We start from the raw sequence: 18,168 nt of genomic DNA, 5'->3' as shown, positions 1-18,168 counted from the left end.
CCTTCCGAACCGACCCGGGCTGCCTCCCCACTTCCTCTGTCTCCTGCTGTGCCCCCGTGTCCTGCCTTGCTGTTGTTCCTCCCCCTGCTTGTTCTGGTTCGGATGAACCCCGGGGATCTTCCGCTCCCACCCGCCCCTGCTGATGCAGTGTGGCAGCTCTCAGCTAACCCCGCTGCTCCTGCTGGGGTGGTCACGTCCCCGTGGCACCCTGATTTAGCAGGACAAGAGGAAAGAGCTGTGCTTGGTCAGGAGGGTAAATCATGTGGGAACTCACCTGCCAGGAGCTGTCTCCCTCTGTCCCGTTTCTGTAGCGCTCCGTTTTTCATGCTTGTTTGAGATGAGCAAAGCTGTCGCTGATGGTGACAGGGATGCACAGCCTAATGGGAGGGAGTCATCTTGGGGTGCTGGGTTGAGACTGACGTGGCCAGACATGTTTTAGCTGTGAAGGACTCAAATGCCCTCCCCAGCAAGAGCTGCTTCCTTGCACACATGCACATTTTTGGGACGGGCGATAGGCAGGCAGGCGCTCCATGCTTTGAATCCCCACTCGTTCTGTCCCAGAAGCACAGGTGTCCTAACATGCCCTTTCTCTCCTTATTTCCTAGCTGGATCCCCCTGAAGTGGACCAAGACTCCCAGTCTCATGCCAGTGTCTCCTGGGTCGTGGACCCCAAGCAGGACTCCAAGCGGACCCTCAGCACTAAGTATGAGACCACTATCTTCTAAAGCAAACGCCCGCGTCCGCCCCGTCTAACCGTGCCTTTGCGATCTGATCTGTCTGCTCTTCTAAACTCCCTCTTCCTCCAGCTGCTCGCCCTGAGCCCACGTAGGCACCTCGTCCAAGGCAGCAGCACTTAGGAGACTGTAGACTTAAACGGCTTTTGTACCTGATCGCTGCTGAACACTGTGAATCTCCTTACTCGGAAACAAGGGTAATGCGCTGTAGCTGCCCGTGAGGCAGGAGGAGCAGAGAGGGCAGGCTGGCAGTCGGAGATGTGGATCCAGGAAAGCCGCCCACCGTTTTCACGTCTTCCCCCCTCGCTCTGGCACTGTGAATCCCTGGGGCAATGTGACACTCCCCAGGCCTTTTTTTTCTATCTCACCTTGTCCTTGGACTGATGGAGACCTCTTGTCTCTGCGGTGCACACACTCCTTCCTCCTAGATCCTCCTCTTCCCGACTGAGCCACGGCTGTGTACTGTTCAGTGAACTCACCTCCTTCCCTGCCAGTCGAACCGACACTAACCACTGTGATGCTCTCTGCAAATAACACGCGGGCACTTCCATTTCCTCACGGCCACCCTTGCCCGCAGTCTTCTCCTCAAAGCCCGGCGCAGAACCTGCTCTGGGTGTTGGGGGAGCGTTGGTTTGGGCTGGGTGTGATCGTTCCCACTGTGAGCTCTGTCCCCTCGGAGATGGGGGGAGGGGGGGTTGGTTGCATGCATTTCAGTCCCTTGTAGGTTTTTCTTCCCCTCATAGTCCTTGTGTTTACACTCACCAGACTTCTCGTGAGCGCTGGGCATAGTTCTCACGTGGCAGCCTGTGGTTTAGCTTCCAAATGCACATGTTGTTGTTAGCCCCGGGCTGGGGAGGGGAGGTGTCAGCTGGACACCACAAGCAGCATCAGCAGGGAGAGGTCAGGGAGCAGCCCTGGGTTATTTGTCCCTGGTGTTAGGGCCAGCAGCAGCTTATCTGAGTTTTGCTGTGGCTTTGGAGTTGCTGCCTCAGAGCTTCCATTTCCCCTCACCTGCGGTGAAATCTGATGATTCAAAGTCCTTATTTAGCTCTTTCTCAGGAATGAGTTTGATCTCCCAAGTCATTTGCAACTTAATGGCAAACTGACCTCAGACTGAGGGCTCAGCTAGTGAGAACCCAGTGAGAGGACTACAAGTAAAAAAGTTGTCTTAAAGCAAAAAAACAAAGGAAAGCTCAGTCTAGTACATACATTTCATATGCCACAGAGCCCCCTGACACAGAGCCAGCACTGCCTCGGGGCTGCAGTGCCACCCTGCCAGCCCAGGCCTTGTGGACAGCAGAACATTGCTGTGCCTGAGGTGCTCCGGGAGGTTGGGTTTGGGTTCCATCAGCACCTTTCCAAGCTGTAAGAGTGTCCTGAAGGTTTCTGTGTTCCTCTAAGAGAAACTCACTCCCTGGTGTGGGTGGCACAGCAGTTTCTACATGTAGGTGTTCACCACGCAGCTGCCACACATCCGCCCAGTGGCAGAGGGTCTGAGCTCTTCACCTCCCCCTGCTCTCAGCTGGGAAGGGCAGGTCCCTTCACACCCCCTAAATCCGGGTCACGAGAGCATGTGCCTTTCTAAGGGTGACCAAACCCAGTGGGGATCACAGGCAGCCCTGCCCAAACCGCGCCGCTGCCGCTCTGTGTCCGTAGCCCTGACGGCTTTTGTGTCCCATCTCCGGGCCGTTCGCCTCACCTTTCCCAGCACCTGTCTTTGTATGACTCGGAAATTCATTCCATTATCTTCCTTTCTGTTTGCCTCTGCGAAGCTGAGCTCCGGGCAGCCGTCTCCTACCACGGGATGTAGTAGCGGGACAGAGACCTGGGATGCAGTGGCCTCCTGACATGAAGATCATCTCCCTCTGGCACGGGTGGCTGCCTCGGAGTGGGTGTGTGGCTGCTCGGTGAGGGCTCCCAGAGCAGAGGGGGAAAGGGACCCAGCCTCCGCCCAGGAAAGCCGCTCTCTCCGTTCCTAGCTAAGGAAAACTCGAGACTCGGAGGCCGAGAGCGATGTCGCCTTTTCTAGTTTGAGACAAACGTCTTTCGACCCGTTTCTTTTTTAACGAAGTGACGCAGAGCAAATCCGGTTCACGGTTTCAATGTAGCGCTGCAGCTTTTTGGTGAGGAAAAAAAACAAAGAAATTTTTATTTACTGAGAATCCCACAGTCCGGCGAGGAGCACGATCAAAAGTCTTAGCAGGGGCATGGTGTGCGCATTTCTGACGGTACTTACTCTGCTTCAGCTCTGGGTGAACAGGAGAAAATGCCAAATTCCTGGAAATCCCTTCCTCCCGTGTGAGAACCTGGTGGGGTAAGTCTGCATCCTGTTCTCCAAGCTACTCCACATTTTTGTAGCAAATGGAAGTAACTGGAGGAGAAGAATCTGCAAAGGATCTTTCACCCCAGAGCAGCTGTGGCCAATTTCCCCAATGGTACAAAGCTTCCTTATCCCCCAAACTGTCGTGTTGCAATACTTGACATTTCTATGGCAAGGACCCCGTTTCTTCCCATTTCCGCACTGAATTCCTGGGGACAACTCCCTTCTCCAGCCTCTGTGCACCTGTCTTGTTTTTAAATGCAGTTATGCCCTGAAAGGTTGGGGTTTTTTTAAGTATATTCAATTGTGATTTAGCACTTTTTTGATACTAGCTCATTATTTAATTAGTGCAACAGTTTCAGAAGATGAACAAATAAGGAGTTAAATTTTGGGCATTACACTGAAACAGTCCATCCCCAAGGACAAACCACATCAGCCTGAGGGTGGCTTGGCCCCGTCCGAGCCCAGTGTCCCCAAAGACACCACCTCAAAGGTGCTGTGTGCTTGCTTTTATTCCGAATTACAGTGTTTCAGAGTGGTTTGGGCTGTGACTGACGTGTTTTCAGACTGTTCCCCTCTGGGGAGAATGTTAAAATGGTTGTGATATGAATTCTTCAGATGCAAAATATAGTGCAGTGTGTCCATCATGATCTCGTCAGGCCCTGTCAGGGCTGTGGGACCTGCTGCCGCACGGGAACGCTGTGCCCAAGTAATTCCTGTTTAACTCCAGTTGCTGCTGTATGTCAGGATTTCCTTTAGTCTCTCTCACCAGTGAGGCTGGGAGGGAAGTGAACCATAATCCCAAGGGCACAGACCTGTAAAGGATTGGGAAGGGGGAGTGGAGATTTTGGGTTAAGTCGATGAATTTAGGAAACCTAACATTCCTTGTTATGCACATGTTGCAATTCATACTGGTGTAAGTGTAAATATTTGGTGTGTTGGCAACAAGTCTTTGGTGAGATTGCAAATTGAACCTCTGCTTGGGAGGAGGGACACCTTTCCTTTCTGAAACGTGAGCTGTTTCGGAGGTTGGCTTGGAGGTGATGTGGTGATGAAGACTCCAATCTTCAGGCACTGGGCTCAGTGACCCTGGTGGTCCGTTCCAGCCCCACGTGTAAACCTGTGGTTGTCTTTAGTGATCCATTCTTTAGCCAGATACTCCCTTTCTCACCTCACAGACAGAGCAGTTGTTTTGGCAGTTCAGTGTGGTGGGGTCTCTCAAGGGACTCAGTGCTGGAGACTGACCTGGGCCATGCCAGTCGCTGGCTCCCGGCCACCTTCACCCACCCACGGCGCAGTATTCGGGCTCTTCCTTCCTGCAGGGTTTTGTGCTATCTGGAGGAAAGTGCCCCAAATTTCTGGTGCTGACCATGACATTGCATCCAACTGCATCTGCTGTATTACCTGCCCGGGAGGAGTTGGGGCTGCCCCGGGCCTCGTTCCTCTCTTAAAGACAGATTGTGTTTCACAGACTTTGGTTTGTGGGCTGAGCCCTCACTCACGGCCGGCAAACGGAGTTGCCGAGTTTTGTCTTTCTTTTTATAGGAGGGGATGAATTTTTGTTTTTCAAATTGAAGATGCTTTATCCTTTTTTTATTTTGTGTTTACAAAGAAAAAAAACAGCGCTAATCTTAGCTGTTCAGCTGACTTTAAACTTGCTTTGGGATTTTTCTTTTTAGAAGAAATTATGCAACTTTTTTGGGGTACACGCCTGTCCCCCCTCCCAGGGAGAAGATGCGGCACCTTCCAGGCTGTACCTGTAGTGAAGTCTGTACCTTCAGGAGGCTGCTGAGACACAGAGCAGATGCCAAAAAGCCCTGAACACGTCCCATTCTGTGTGCAGCTGAGGTGGAGCCAATGCTTTAATGCTCCTTCCACCCACCTCAGAAGTTTGCAGCAGCAGCAGCAGCAGCAGCATTTCCCCGGTTCTGCTCAGATCCATGTTTTGGAGCCGGCACAGTGCTCACAACGCTGTCATGTTGCTAAGGTCTCCCTTTTAGATCTCACATTGGTATTACTTAAATTTTTCTTTCCCCAAAGAAAAGTACCTGTGCTGTTCTCGCTAAGTCAACCCAGCTCAGACATTTTTCTTACCCACAGAAGAATAACCTGGGATTCCCTGACAGAGCAGAGACAGTCGAGTTCAGTTTGCAATGTGGACATTTTTGCTAATTGTGATGTATGGCAGTGGGGCTGATTTGTAATACAAATGTTATTTAATCTGTCTGTATTTTGATACTTGAATTTCCTTTTATTTCCTGTATATACAATTGTTAATCTGTTCAAATTTGTCTGAATTTTAAACATCTTGTGGTACCAAACATAACCAATCTGTGCAACAACATAGACTGACCTCACTACAACAAGGCGAGATTGTAAATATTCCTGGGCTTCCAGCAGTCGTTTTGTTGTTTTCATAATTGTACAACTTAGAACAGACCGAATTAATAAACAACCTTAGACACACGTGTGTGCTGTTGTGTGTGGCCTCAGTGTTGTGCCCAAGTCTCCTGGGGGTCTGTGCCAAAGCAGGGCAGTTCTCATCGTGCAGGCACTGTCTGGGGGGTTTGGGAGCTTTGGTTAAAGCTGCTCTTTCTGCAGTCAGTCATAATGACCCAAATATTGAATATTATTATTTTGAGACTAATTTATGCGTAAAATCACATCCAAATGTTCTGTTAAAGACAGCACAAGGGTCTGCAGCCGTTGTGGGTGTATTCTACACGTGATGGAGGGTTGGAAAAGCTCATTTTTACCCCCCCTACTGTACATCTGCAAGGGTTGTGTCCCTGGGGGCTGTCTTGTACTGGGGATAACCACTGAAATCCCTTTTTGCAGCACGGCAGTGAGTGGTTCTTGTGACACCAGTACCCATTTGGGCAGCCACTGCTTAGAACATTTACCCAGCAAAGACCCGGGGCTTGCCAGGAACTAGGACATTTCAGTATGTAAAATTAGAGCAAGAAATCCAGACATTTAAATAACAGGTTAAAGTTCAGATTTTCGTGTCAAGTAAAATCTGACTGATGTGAAATGCTAAATACACCAGGGATTGCTAAATTTATACCGTATGTTCCATTTCTAATAACAAGGCAAGTCGGGTTTTCGGGCTGACATGAAATACACTGAGCTGGTTTCATGGTTTGAAACACCATGAGGTTTTATCCCTCACAGCCACAGCCCTCACTGACACCTCAGCAGAGGTTACAGGCCCCGGGTAGAATGAACACCTTGAGTTAAAAAGGCCTGATCTGCTCTGCAGTTCAATGAGCTCCACAGCCCCTTGCCTTCCCCACCGAACAGTGACAGCTTTTTGAGGAAAAAAGGCTGCTGCTTTTTCTAGTTGAGAGGTTTATTCAGGTCCTGATGTGCCAAGGGTCACCTTCTGCTGGCCTCGGTGGAGTTGTCAGATGGATTTTTACAAGCTGAGGCAGGATCTGAGAAACGGGAGGAGAATGAATTCCACCCCTGCCTGGTTACATGGAGAATGTGATCAGAAATAATCCAACTTGCATCTGGGAGAGGTACCTTCCTGAGAATTCCCAAATTCTTGCCTGTTGTAAATCGTGCTTCCAAACCCGCACCCAACTTCCAGCAGCTCTTCCTGAATGCAACCAAGGCCCTTTGGGAAATCTTTTTGAGCATGTTGTCCATCGAGAAAAATTAAAAGGCTGAGGAGGGAATGAATCCACTGCCCTGTAGGGATGAAAAGTATGAAAACAAAAAATAATTGGTCAATCAACAGAAATCTTCTGTGAGATTCCTCAGGCAGCCAGGAGCAGACTGGGGACAGCCCTGTTACAGGAGGATGCTGTAGGAACCAGGAACGCTCTGGATGGATGCAGATAAACCAGCATCCAGCACAGGAACCCAGGTGACACTGTGTGGCACCTGAGAGCACTCCAGTATCAGGTGTAGTCACCTTGCTTTCCCTTTGTCAAACATCCAATTTCTTTCACGTAGGAGAAAGCCACATCAGTGACCTGTGGTGTGGACGGGACAGAGTCAGGCCAGATCCTTCTACAGAAGGTGCAGAGCCAGCTGTTTGTTTGGGTGTCTTTATGAAAAAGCTGTGAAGGTATTCGAGCCCTTCTCCTACCTCAGGGAATTCCCTTTGCCCAGGCTCCCAGCAAAGCAGATCCGTGGGTCCTTGGTTAACAGGAGGTGAGTCCTGGCTCTGCTGTGCTGTTCTGACTGCAGGGTGGGGGCTGCTGCCAAGGGGCTGTTGCTGCTCCTGCTCAGCCTCTCTGGGCTGATCCAAGCTCCCTGCAGTGGGGTCACACACCAGATGTTTGCAGGACCAGCCTGGTCATGCTCAGCCTGCAAGAAGCAGGTTTGGGGCACTGCAGCCTGAGGGGATGTGTGTGGGAGGAACAGCATGGTGCTGTTGCCTGGGACAGCAGGGAACGGCGGAGAACTGCTTACACTGACACAGCCCTCGTGTCCCAGCACAGGGTTAGACTCCAGGGACTGGTATCCACAGAATGTTATACTGGATAGAGGATTTCAGCCTCCAAGAAGTACCTTTAATGGAGTCTGAGGAAGGAGACAGGCAGCTGTAGAGAAATCTCTGCAGGCTAAGAAAAAAGATGTCTACATCAAATGCAGCTTTTCCTTTTTAAATAGGCCTCCTAGCTGCATTCCCTCATTCCTCGCAGGATCTCAGAATTCTTCTAACTTGTGAGAACTCCCAGTTCCTCCTGGGAAGGCTCTCAGCTCTGTTTTCTGCATCCAGGAGCTCAGGCTCACTGTGTGAGGTGTGCCAGTGACAGGCCTTGAGGGAGGGATCCATGAGGCCTCTGGCTCTTAGAGGCATTTCTCTCATCTGTTACTGAACAGGTGATGAAAGCATCAGTTTTGGAATACCCAGGGTGCATTTAGTGCTTCAGTAGCTCCTGTAGAAGTAGCAGTTCTCTCCCTTTCTCCCTGATTTTGCTAGGCAGCTTATCCAAGAGCTCCTGGAATTTCTTCCATTTGTACTGGACCCTCGGATCTTGAAGTGAGTGCAGAGGCTCTGGATGGTGACATTCAGCAAGTCCAAAACCCCGAAAATCTCCTTGGGATGAGACAGTGAATTGAAAGTTCTACACAGCAATAAATGCTGTAAAGTGGGGCCATTTTGGAACGCTGAGAAAGTTCATCAAATGCAGAACTTACCCTGTCAGCTGAGGGGTAAAAAGAGCACAGCACTTTTCAGAGAAATCCTCCACACCCTCATGAAGAGCAACAGAATGTTTTTCTAGCTAGTGCTTGTTTCTGCAGTGAGTGTCAGTCACTTAAACAGCTCTTCAGCTGAGATGCCAACACCTCAGAGGAGAGCTCCTCTGCAGTCTGCTTTGTTCGTGTCACAATCACAGCTTACACAGCTGGAGCCTCTAAATCTTTCCATATTAGTGACTCATACCTGACACTCATCAGATTTAAGAACATCTTAATAAATCATGGAGCAATGAATAAATAAAACTCCAACTTTTTTTTGCTTATTCCAGGAGCTATCTTATTTTCTTGTTACTTCTACAGTCAGACCCAAACCACCTCCACCCCCATTCTCACACATTTTTTGCTACAGGACAGAGAAAAGCCAAGCCTGAATAAATAAATTATACTTATATTTATATGCACGCAGACCTGTTGGGAGAAGCCGACCCCTGGCAGTCCGAAGTCGCTCTGAGGACAATTTCATGCACAATGGCCAGTGTGGTAATGTCACCAGTGGCCACCCATAGCTGGTTCCAGGAGAGAACTGGTGCAGAAAAGCAGGATAAAAGTAAAGGAAGGAACACGAACCACAGCCTCGAGAGAAAAACGGGGTTAAAAGCATGTACTGAGCAGCTTTTGAGTGAAAACGCGCAGGTTTGTGTACAGACAAATCACCTCGCCGGCCGTGGGTGTGAGGGGACCCGCCTCCCTCTCGTCCCCGCGATCCCCGGCGCGGGGCTGACCCCTAGTGCCGGCCGGGAGGGGCGGCCCCGCCGCCTCATTGAATTAGCACCGGGCCCGGAGCGAATTAACAGCGGACACTGCCCTCGGACACTGCCCTCGGACACTGCCCCCGGACGCTGCCCCCGCCCCGGGGATCCCGCGCCCACCCCCAAAGCCGCCTTCGGGCCCGGCGGGCCGGGACTCCCTGAAACCGCGGGGCCCCCCTGCCCCGCGAATGGGCCGCGCCAGGCGCCGTGCCGAGGCGGCGCGGCGGGGCGCTCCCATTACAGGCGGAGGGGGAGAGGGAGGGGGGAGACGGCCCCGGTATGAGGCGGGTCCCGGGGCCGCGCTGAGGGACGGGGCGGCCGCGGCGCCGAGACCCGGGGGCAGTCCGGGGGCAGTCCGGGGTCTGCCACCGCATGCTGGCCCTGCCATCGCATCCCGGCCATCCCGGCCCTGCCATCGCATCCCGGCCCTGCCATCCCGGAAAGCTGCCGCAGGGCCCGGCTGCGGGGAGCGGCGTCCCGGAGCTGTCGGGGAGCTGCAGGGAGCGCTGCTGGCCGTGCAGCCGCCGCAGCATCCTTCCTTCTCCCTCATTCCTCTGGGTTTGTCCATTTTCCTTTCCGGCGGGCCCAGAAGGAAGGGCCTGACTCCGGTCACCTGCTGGAACCTCCCCTGCACTTCACTGGGATTGAGGTTAAACCTTCCGAGGGGCAAACCCACGAAATCCGGGATGAGGCTCCTTGTGTGCCAATAAACAATTTGCCTTTTTTCTCCCTCCCAGCATTTTTTCCCCTTCTTACTTTATTTCCTCAGCATCCATGACAACTGCCGGCCGGCACGGCGGCACTGAGGGATTATGGAGCCCCCAGGGCCGCAGAGCAGGGGCAGGGGATGGGGCGGCTGCTCAGAGCCACGGGAACGGTTTGTGAGTGGGAAAGCAACCGGTCATGAGAAGCAAAACCAGTCAAGCTCATCATGAGACCCATCTGGCCCAAATCCTGCCCGGGAATTTCCCTCAGTGCTCCTTGCGCAGCTTTGTGCAGTTGCCAGACCCAGCTCCTGCCCTTTTCTGATCCTTAGCTTCGTGTGAGGAAGATGAAGATGGGGAAATAGCGTTTATAGAGAATAGAACAGCACAGCTCCTGAGGGGACTGCAGTTTGCTCTTGTCTCTGTTTCAGAGCAGGGCCCATCGCTTCCAGCCTATAAATCCTGATCCCAGAGGAGGCAATTGTAAGTATTTAAATATATATGCATTTGCCCTGCATTAATTTCCTTTCCCTAGTGACTGGTGACATGAAGAATTGTAATAGCAGAATGTATTTTTAATGCATTTCCTGCAGATTTCTGCAAGGCAATCTAATTCCTGAGTGGGTTTAACTTGCCACAAAGGCAGAAGACCTCAGGAGCACTGGTAATAGGGCAGGGTGGGTTCTTTTAATCTACTGTTTTAATGACCTCCATCCATCTCTCTGATTAGATTAATCTCATTTATTTTAGCCAAGCCATCTAGCTGAAATCCCAACAGAGGAAATTGGGATTTTGAGTCTTTCGGGGTGAGCGCTTGGAGTGTCAGGCAGCAAACTCCATAGGGAGATTTCCAGTTTGCCCTTTTATCACCTCAGAAATTTGTAACCCTGGTGATGACATTGGAAAAGGACCATTTGGGCTGCAAATCTGCCTCATCGATGAGGGGCTGTGGAGAGCCCATGCAGGTCTCCTCTGCCCTGCTTAAAGCAAGTTCCCTAAGAAATTAAACCCAGCCTGGTGTGGAGGGCTCAGCTTTCCAAGAAGGCTCCCATTTTCCTGGCAGGGGCAGAGAGAGCTCCATAGCTGGACCTTCCTCACCTGCAGAATGGCCACGCTTTTGCAGCCCCACTGTCATGACCGTGCTGGGCACGGCGAGGGGGAGAGCCTGCCAGTGCAAACAAAAATACCTTCCCCATGGAAGGGGAAATGGATTTTTTGTTTAAAAGTTGGCAATGTTTTTCCAAGCCTGATGAATATGAAAGTCCCCATTTAAAAGAGTCGAACCAGCAGAGAAACTGGTCACTGTTTGCACACCCACGCGCCGACAGAGGAGGCGAAAGCAAACTTCCTGGTGTATCCCGATCCAACTCACCTGGGAGTGAGGCACAGTGCCCCGAGCTGTGAGCTGCCATGCTGAACAGCCGCAGAAAGCTCTCTGTGAAAAAGCAAACCCCGTCCCAACAGGAGAAGCAGAGCCGTGGTGGTGCCACAGCCCTCACTTCCAAAACAGGAGGGAATTTGGAGCGTAGCAGCTACATCTGTGGCTGTTGGAAGTTGGCCTTAGAGGAGGAAGGCAATGGGGGTGGAGGGCAGAAAGTGTTAGCAGGTGTTTCGGGAGGGTGTGGAGGGGAGAGCAGGGGAAGACTGGAGTTTTCCTCTGCCCAATCCGCCAGGAAAGCTATTTTTGCAGGAGCTCCTGGGCGCTAGACAAGCTTTGGATTGTTCCTGTGCTGGATGCTGGTGCAAATACGTGGGCAGAGACAGCTGGATCCTGAGGAGCTCCCAGCGTCCCAGCAGGCATGTGAATGGGTGTTTTCCACCTTGTCCAGGTGAGAGGATGTCTTGGCATCGGGTTTGCCGTAGCCCCTGATTTTGGCTGGGAGTCCTCTGGAGAAGCGAGTGCCTGCTGCAGTGCTAGCTCTGGCATGGGCATGCAAGGTGTGTATGTGCCCATAACACAGCACATGCTTCACCAGCAACTATGGTGTCTGTCAATCCCCTCCTCCTCAGGTGGTACATGACCTTTCCCGTGAGACATCCCATGTGCATGAGCTGGCTGTTGCCACCTTAGTCACAGTGGACGTGTCCGAGCTGCAGGGAGCAGCCACTTGGAGCAAACCACCCCCTGTCCTGTCCAGCCTCCTGTGGGCAGCACCTGGTCTCAGGATGTTCCAGACCAATCCGTCATCTGTGTGTTTAGGGGATGGGTTGGTGCTGGGTAAACTGAGGTTTGGAGGGGTTTGGTTCATGGTCACATGGGCAGCCTGGCCACAGCCCAGGCATTGTGACTGGGAGTTGTGCATGGAGCTGGGGAGATGCTTCTTGTGCCATCTCACCCCACTGGACTCCTCCACACCCAAAATTGGTTTTGGGGTCCCCGTGCAAAGCACTGGGTTGCTGCTGGTGCCGCTGGCTCTGGGTAATCTTTGTATTTGCTGACTTGACTTAATTGTGGCTTGGTGGAGAGCTCGGCTCTGGGGAAGCTGAAGGTACAGGGAGGCCCAAACCACACACAGTGCTCGGGGAGGGATTGTGATCCAAAAAAAAAAGAAAGTTCAAAGGTGTTTTTGGCTTAATGCGGTTTATCTAGATTGCTTTATGTTCGTTAATCTGGATTAACACAAATTCTCTTGGAATGGCTGGCTGGAGAAGGGTTTGCTCAGCTATTCTGACAAGGACAGGCTTTTCCAAAAGTGAAAAGTCTGAGCTGGGAAAAAAAAAAGCACCAGGTCCTGTCTGGCATGAGTACATGGAAGCCCTGTGAGCAAAACAAAGCTGTTTCATCCCTGCTGCCCACATCCAAGGGTCCCTGGCACCCGCAGACACTAATGAGTGATCAACTTCCCCCACTACCATAGAGGATTAATCCCCCCTGTACTTCCTGGGGCGATGTGAACCCCTTTTCCAGCTGGCATGCCAGAATGGATGGCACAATTAGTGAACTGCAAGGTAAATTGGAGGTCAAGCCCAGATTTGAAGGTGGTGGTGAGTGTGAGCATGACCCAGGGAGCCATGTGATGTGGGCGACATCCTGGAGAGGCAGGTGATCTCCCTGTCCTCTCCTTTCCCCAGGGCTGGGATTAGGAGAGATTTTACAGCTGAGTGACCAGCCTCATGGTGAGGTTTGGTTCACAATGGCTCAGCCCCCAGCCCCTTATCAAGGAAACTTCTGGGTCTTTTATGGCTAAGCTGTGCATCAGCAGGACAGTTTGTGCCTCCAGGGGACCTGTCCGTGGGAGGCACCACCCCTTTGCATCCATAGGGACTTCCCACATTGAGAACAGGCAGAGAAGCACGCAGTGTGAAACGTGGGACTCATGGAGATGGATGGCAAAGCCCAGTGCTTTGGAGAAGATTATCTTGTGCTTGAACATTCACCTGCAGTCTGGGTGCACTTTCTTGCTCTTCAGAAGTCTTCTCTTGCAGCATTGGGCAGGTCTTTGCATGACATGCCATCCCTTTCTACCAGCTGCCCGTGATCAGGATTGCTTGGGTGTTACAGGGCTGGAGACCTCTCAGGGACCAATGGATCAGCTCCGTGAAGGGCCCAGCTCCAGCTCTCAGCAGCCAGGAGCAGCAGCAGGCAAGCAAAGCATTCCTGCAGAGCTGGGATGGGAGCTGTAAGCAGGACCTGGGCCCTGCCCCAAACCCAGGGGACTCCCTCCTCCCCCTGCCCGTGCAAACACCAGATTAACAATTTATTTGACGTGTTGCGGCTGGTTAGTTCTTCGCCCGCTGCCCTGATCAGAGGGAATAAGTGTTGCAGTGTGCAATAATGTTCATTTCAGGTGAGGGTAAATATAGAAAGGAAAACCTGCTGAGAGCAAGCCATTTATTCCTGCGTTTGGAAGCCTCTGCTCATAAACAGTCAGTCATGCCCATTTGGAAAATCCCAGTGTGGTTTTCTTGGCCATCCTAGAAGAACATTTACTTTCCTGTAGGTTAAGAAGTCCGTTTTAAATAAAAAAAATAATGTCATCTCACTTCCAGCTGCCCTCGGGCGTTTAGGGCTTGTTGACACACTAAGGCTGCTCTGTTCTCATGCAAAAGTGGTCTGATGCTGGATTAGGAAGGAGATCTTGCAGGGCTTCCCCAGCTGGTTGGGCTGTCAGACCCTTGTTCTTTGGGTTCTCCTTGTTCCCCTTGGGATTTTATCAGATGTTTTAGCTACATGCAGTGTTAAAAGCCCCCAGCTTCTAGGGGTGTGGGTGGGGTGTGGATTCAGGAAGGTGCTGGGGGTGCCCTGAGAGCCCCATTTCTCAAGAGCTGTGTGCGGGGAGGCTGGGGCAGAGGGATGAGCTCATGCTGGACCAGAAAACCTCTGAGGGTTTTTGGGAGAGCATGCCAAAGGCAACAAGACAGTGTGGGCTGAGGAGCATCCCTCAAACAAGCCAGCAGCCGTGGTCAGCCCATGGTGACCTGCTGCAGCACAGGGAAGACACCCCAAAGCAGTGTTGTAGCAGGAGGCTGAGGAGGGTGGGGAGCCCCTGGCACAGCCAGGCTCTGCCTCTCTCCTCTATCCCGAAAGTGGCACCGAGGAGCCGTGTGGGAGAGCAAAGCGGCCGGTTTGAGTTGGATGGCTGCCCCTGTCGGCTCCGCGGCTGGCACCAGCCAGCTCCCTCCTCTGGAGCGTTCTGCAGTCAATGAGGGTCTCTCCGTGTTTTCTGACAGGCTTTGGATTTGGCTCAGGTTTTGCCTTGGTTTCTGAAGGCAAGAGGCAGTTAAGTCTTAAGAAGAATGAATTAATTAGCAAATGCCTTTGGTCAGGTCAGCGCCCTGAGCACTGTGCCCATACCTCTGTGCCAGGTACACGCTCGGAGAGGCTTCTTTTACCCTCCCATATTTCCAGAGCTGTACATGCATCATCCAAGAAAAAAGAAAGGGGAAAAAGCCTCCCTCGGAACACAGTATTGACTCTAATGGTGGCATTTGTGTAAGCAACAAAATATTGACGCAGTTGGCTGGGGTCTGGCCGGGGCTTCTGGAAATAAACTGCTGCCTTGTTAAACTGTAGATGGAAATGCAAGTGGGAAAATGACTGACATCTTACACTAGGCGGGCAAATAAAACCGCTGCTTTACTACAGCGTGAAAAAACTCAGGAATTAATAGGTCTCCTTCTGCTCCAGGGTGTTGGATTTATCCCCGAGTAAGATCCATAAACTATTTTAAGGAGAGAAGTGCTACTTTTAAACATGTGTGTCTGGGTCCTGGAGTTCCCGTGGTGTCACAGTTAACCCCTGCCTTGTCGCGGCTGTGGGCAGCAGAGCAGCCCCCCACAGCCCCCCACAGCCCCGTTCCTGGTAGGCGCCATTCTTGCCAACACACAAACACATCAACACCTGATAAATGATGAGGTTACTTTCAAAGGGTGTTTTGCTATGATGTGTTCCCACAGCTTTTGTCAGAAATGTGTTTCAGGCCTCGACCTGGACTCAGAGCTTGATTTTACCAGTGTGGGACATAAAATGTATTTTAAAAAACCCACCTGCTCCAAAGCTGTGTCTGACTCAAAGCAGATGCACAGTGTTGCTGAGTCCATCTGGGGTGTGACCCAGCACACCCCAAAAGACTCCTTTTTACTTCAGTAGCTGAAGACCTTTTACCATCTTCTATGGGAAATGTGATTAACAGAGCTGTAGAGAGTGATACATCACTTTCCTTTCTACCCAAAGCCCCTTCCTTCTCCACCCACATCCTGACGATCTCCCAGCTGACGTACATGTGCTCGTGGAAAAGTAGGGTGAGATAAAAGCTGTCTCCCAGTGGCACAGGGTCCGACTCACCAGCAGCGGCGACACCAGTGTAATTATACACGCTCCAGTCCGATCTCCCAGTAATTATTCTGGAATAAAAGCCTGCCTATTTCTGTAAGACCTTATGTCACTTGGAAAGCTGTTATAAATTCAGCTGGAAAAAGGGACCCTTATTCTGGGATAAGTGTGGTTAGTGGTTAACTGGGAATGGGGCTATTCCTGGCGTTGCCATCGACCTTCCTGGTGACGCTGGGGTAAGTCACTACACCTCAGCGTGTGTCACCTTCTCCTGCTGCAAACTGGGAATTACAAACAAGGGCTTTCGCAGGCAGCATTTTGGGAAGCTCCATGACACTGGAAAAAAGGTGTCACAGGGTGCCAGGCAGTCATTTAGTGGGACCTGGTGCTTTTTTACCCACCTTGGAGGCATCTGGATCAAACTGTAGGCTGGGGAAATGAGGGACGAGTGCTGGGGACCGGCTGAGCTGCGTGAGCCTGGACTGTTGGCGTGTTACTGGGAATACTGTGTTTTCCTCTCGGTTTTTAAAAATAGTCTATTCTGTTCCAAGTTGTAGACCACAGCCCTCGCTGGGGCATTGAAATGTCTGGGCTGCTGTTTTCTTGAGCCAGCACCTTCCAGTGTTCAGGGTCTGGATGCAGCACCAGCATCCATCCCCCAGCTGCTGGGTCCAGCAAAGATGGGGGGTCCTGCTCTGGACTGGCAGCATTTACCCTCTTGTTCTCGTGGACTGGAGGGAAAGGGAAATCTCCTGGTTCACTCTTCTGCCTGCAGTATCCCTGCCTGATTCAGTAACTGCTTCTGCAAGCCCTAAGGGCCTCGGGGACTTCTGCTTCTCGGCAGCTTCTTGTGCAGCCTCAGAAACAGCTTTTGGCTCAGCATCATGCAAGCACACACAGCCGAAGCAGCTCCTTCCTAGCACATGGCATTAAATCCCTGCTAGAGATGGGGAGAATCATCTCGGAGGGTTTTATCGTTTGCACAGACAGTGCAGCCTGGCTCACGGCCAGAATCCATCTGTTTGCCAAAGCGGGTGCTGCCCATGGAGCAGCAGGACCAAGGTGCTGATGCCAAGAGGTGAAGGCAGAGCCTGCCCTGGCGCGTTCCCACGGCCTCCGTCCCTGCGCAAGCACCGGAGTGGGGCTCACTGCCGCTCGGAATTGGGCTGGAGCCAAGGAGGCAGAGGGGAAAAAGCCTTTTACAGCCCATTAGTGCTCCCCAGAGCCGTTCAGCCCCTCTCGTCGTAAAAGTGGTGGAAGCCACAGAAACATTACGGCTGGTCTGTAGAAGATGCTGGTCTGCAGAAGATGCCAGCCCACCTCCCGGCTCCATGTCCCTTCCCAGGGGCTTTGCCAAAGCCGCTGGCCCTCACGGCAGCTCCGGCTGCTGGAATTCCCTCTGGGAACAAGCTGGCAAGGGTTGGTTCCCAGTCCATCGAGAGCACCCCCCAGGCAAAATGTACATGGGAGGGTTCCAAGTGCAAATGTGTGTGTGCTAATGGGAACTGAATTGCCTCTTGCCCCGAAGCCTTGCAGCTTGAGGAAAACAAGGCAGGGGCTAGGAATGACCTCATATCGCCTCCCAGGGAATGTTTTGCCAGATGAAGGGGGGAGAGGCAGCATCAAGACAGCACAATGTATGTATCTCTCTCCCTGTGTAAACATCTCTGTAGCTGCAGAAACCTCTTAAAACCCCGAATGAGAGGAGAACAGCTGCTTTGATCTGTGGATGTGGTTGTTGTTTTCTGAGTGCGGATCCGTTCTTTTTTTAATTTTGCTTCAAATTAAAAAAATGCCTGTTGTGATCTTTTGCTTTTATTTCTTGGCGAGGGACCGGAGCATGGTGCAGTAAATTTTCATGACTCCCCATGTAACCGTTTCAGCATGGCTGACAATTCCTCGCCGGCTCTTCAGCGCCACAGCACAATGGGCCGAATCTTCTGGCCCTACATGAAGCCAAAGCAAATGGATTTTGCCCAGAAGTGCACAACGGGGAGTGGAGGCAGCAGGGAGGAGAATCCTGCCACCTCCTTCCCTGCCACACACACACACACAAGGCTCGGGCTGGCAGGGTTGTCCCAATGCCTGTGAAGAGTTTTGGAGACAGCTCCCGGGTGCGGATCCATGCCAGCCCTACGCGGCAGCAACAGGAGCTGGTGAGGAACCACTGGGCCAAAGCTCGGGCTGCCCTGCAGGTGATTTCAGTGTGACTCATGGCACTCCCTCCAGACTCCCTGTGTGATGTTGGGAATCCCCATCTGCCCGACTTTCCCCTTGGGAGACAGCCCTGTGCTTGGAGGGGCACCATGGCATGCACAGCCCTGGCACCTCCACTGCCCCTTCGACCACCCGACCAGGCAGCATCCTTTGGGAAGAAAACAAGATTATATCGCTTTTTTGGGAATTCCTGGACATCAGCAGTTCACTGCAACCCCACTGCTTTGCTGTGGTACTTTGCAACCCCGTTGGAGGGCTGAGACATGGGGGTCAGCCCCTTGGCTCCTGTGGTGTGAGCGGTGCCTTCAAAGGCAAGACCCAGCCCCAGCGGTGCAAGGCGCTGGTTTAACTGGGAGCACTTGGCCAGAGACCTGTCCCTGCTGAGGCGGTCTGGGCACGAGTGAGGAGTTTGTTCATTCCCCCGTGCTGTCACGTGGCTGCTCGGTGTTTT

At 52.2% G+C, this 18,168-nt stretch overlaps 1 protein-coding gene and 2 long non-coding RNA genes across 9 annotated transcripts in view; 2 read left to right on the top strand and 1 right to left on the bottom strand.

Moving 5' to 3' along the window:
• ANKS1A (ankyrin repeat and sterile alpha motif domain containing 1A) overlaps positions 1-5,520 on the top strand; it is a 78,506-nt gene extending 72,986 nt beyond the window's left edge. For 5 of the 7 annotated variants that reach the window (XM_042013820.1, XM_042013823.1, XM_042013816.1 and 2 more), the window contains one exon: positions 606-5,520. In XM_042013820.1, the coding sequence (XP_041869754.1) occupies positions 606-725 (120 nt within the window). In that variant the 3' untranslated portion in view covers positions 726-5,520. The remainder of the gene's footprint in view (positions 1-605) is intronic. The other 2 variants (XM_042013819.1, XM_042013817.1) reach the window with 2 other exon arrangements.
• LOC121657756 lies at positions 5,339-9,074 on the bottom strand. The gene is made up of 2 exons (XR_006013708.1): positions 8,683-9,074; positions 5,339-6,750 (listed from the first exon to the last, which is right to left on the bottom strand). It is a non-coding gene; the product is annotated as an uncharacterized LOC121657756 (long non-coding RNA).
• Positions 9,075-9,362: 288 nt separating this feature from the next.
• Positions 9,363-17,953, top strand: LOC121657624. The gene is made up of 3 exons (XR_006013675.1): positions 9,363-10,210; positions 10,321-10,404; positions 11,418-17,953. It is a non-coding gene; the product is annotated as an uncharacterized LOC121657624 (long non-coding RNA).
• The last annotated feature ends 215 nt before the right edge of the window (positions 17,954-18,168 follow it).

Source organism: Corvus kubaryi, unplaced genomic scaffold (genome assembly GCF_017639235.1).
Source record: "Corvus kubaryi isolate FWS band 111438036 unplaced genomic scaffold, C.kubaryi_AGA036_p1.0 split1-37355, whole genome shotgun sequence".
Classification (NCBI taxonomy): Eukaryota; Metazoa; Chordata; class Aves; order Passeriformes; family Corvidae; genus Corvus; species Corvus kubaryi.
The sequence above is the reverse complement of the archived record's forward strand: the minus strand, read 5'-3'. Positions and strand labels throughout refer to the sequence as shown.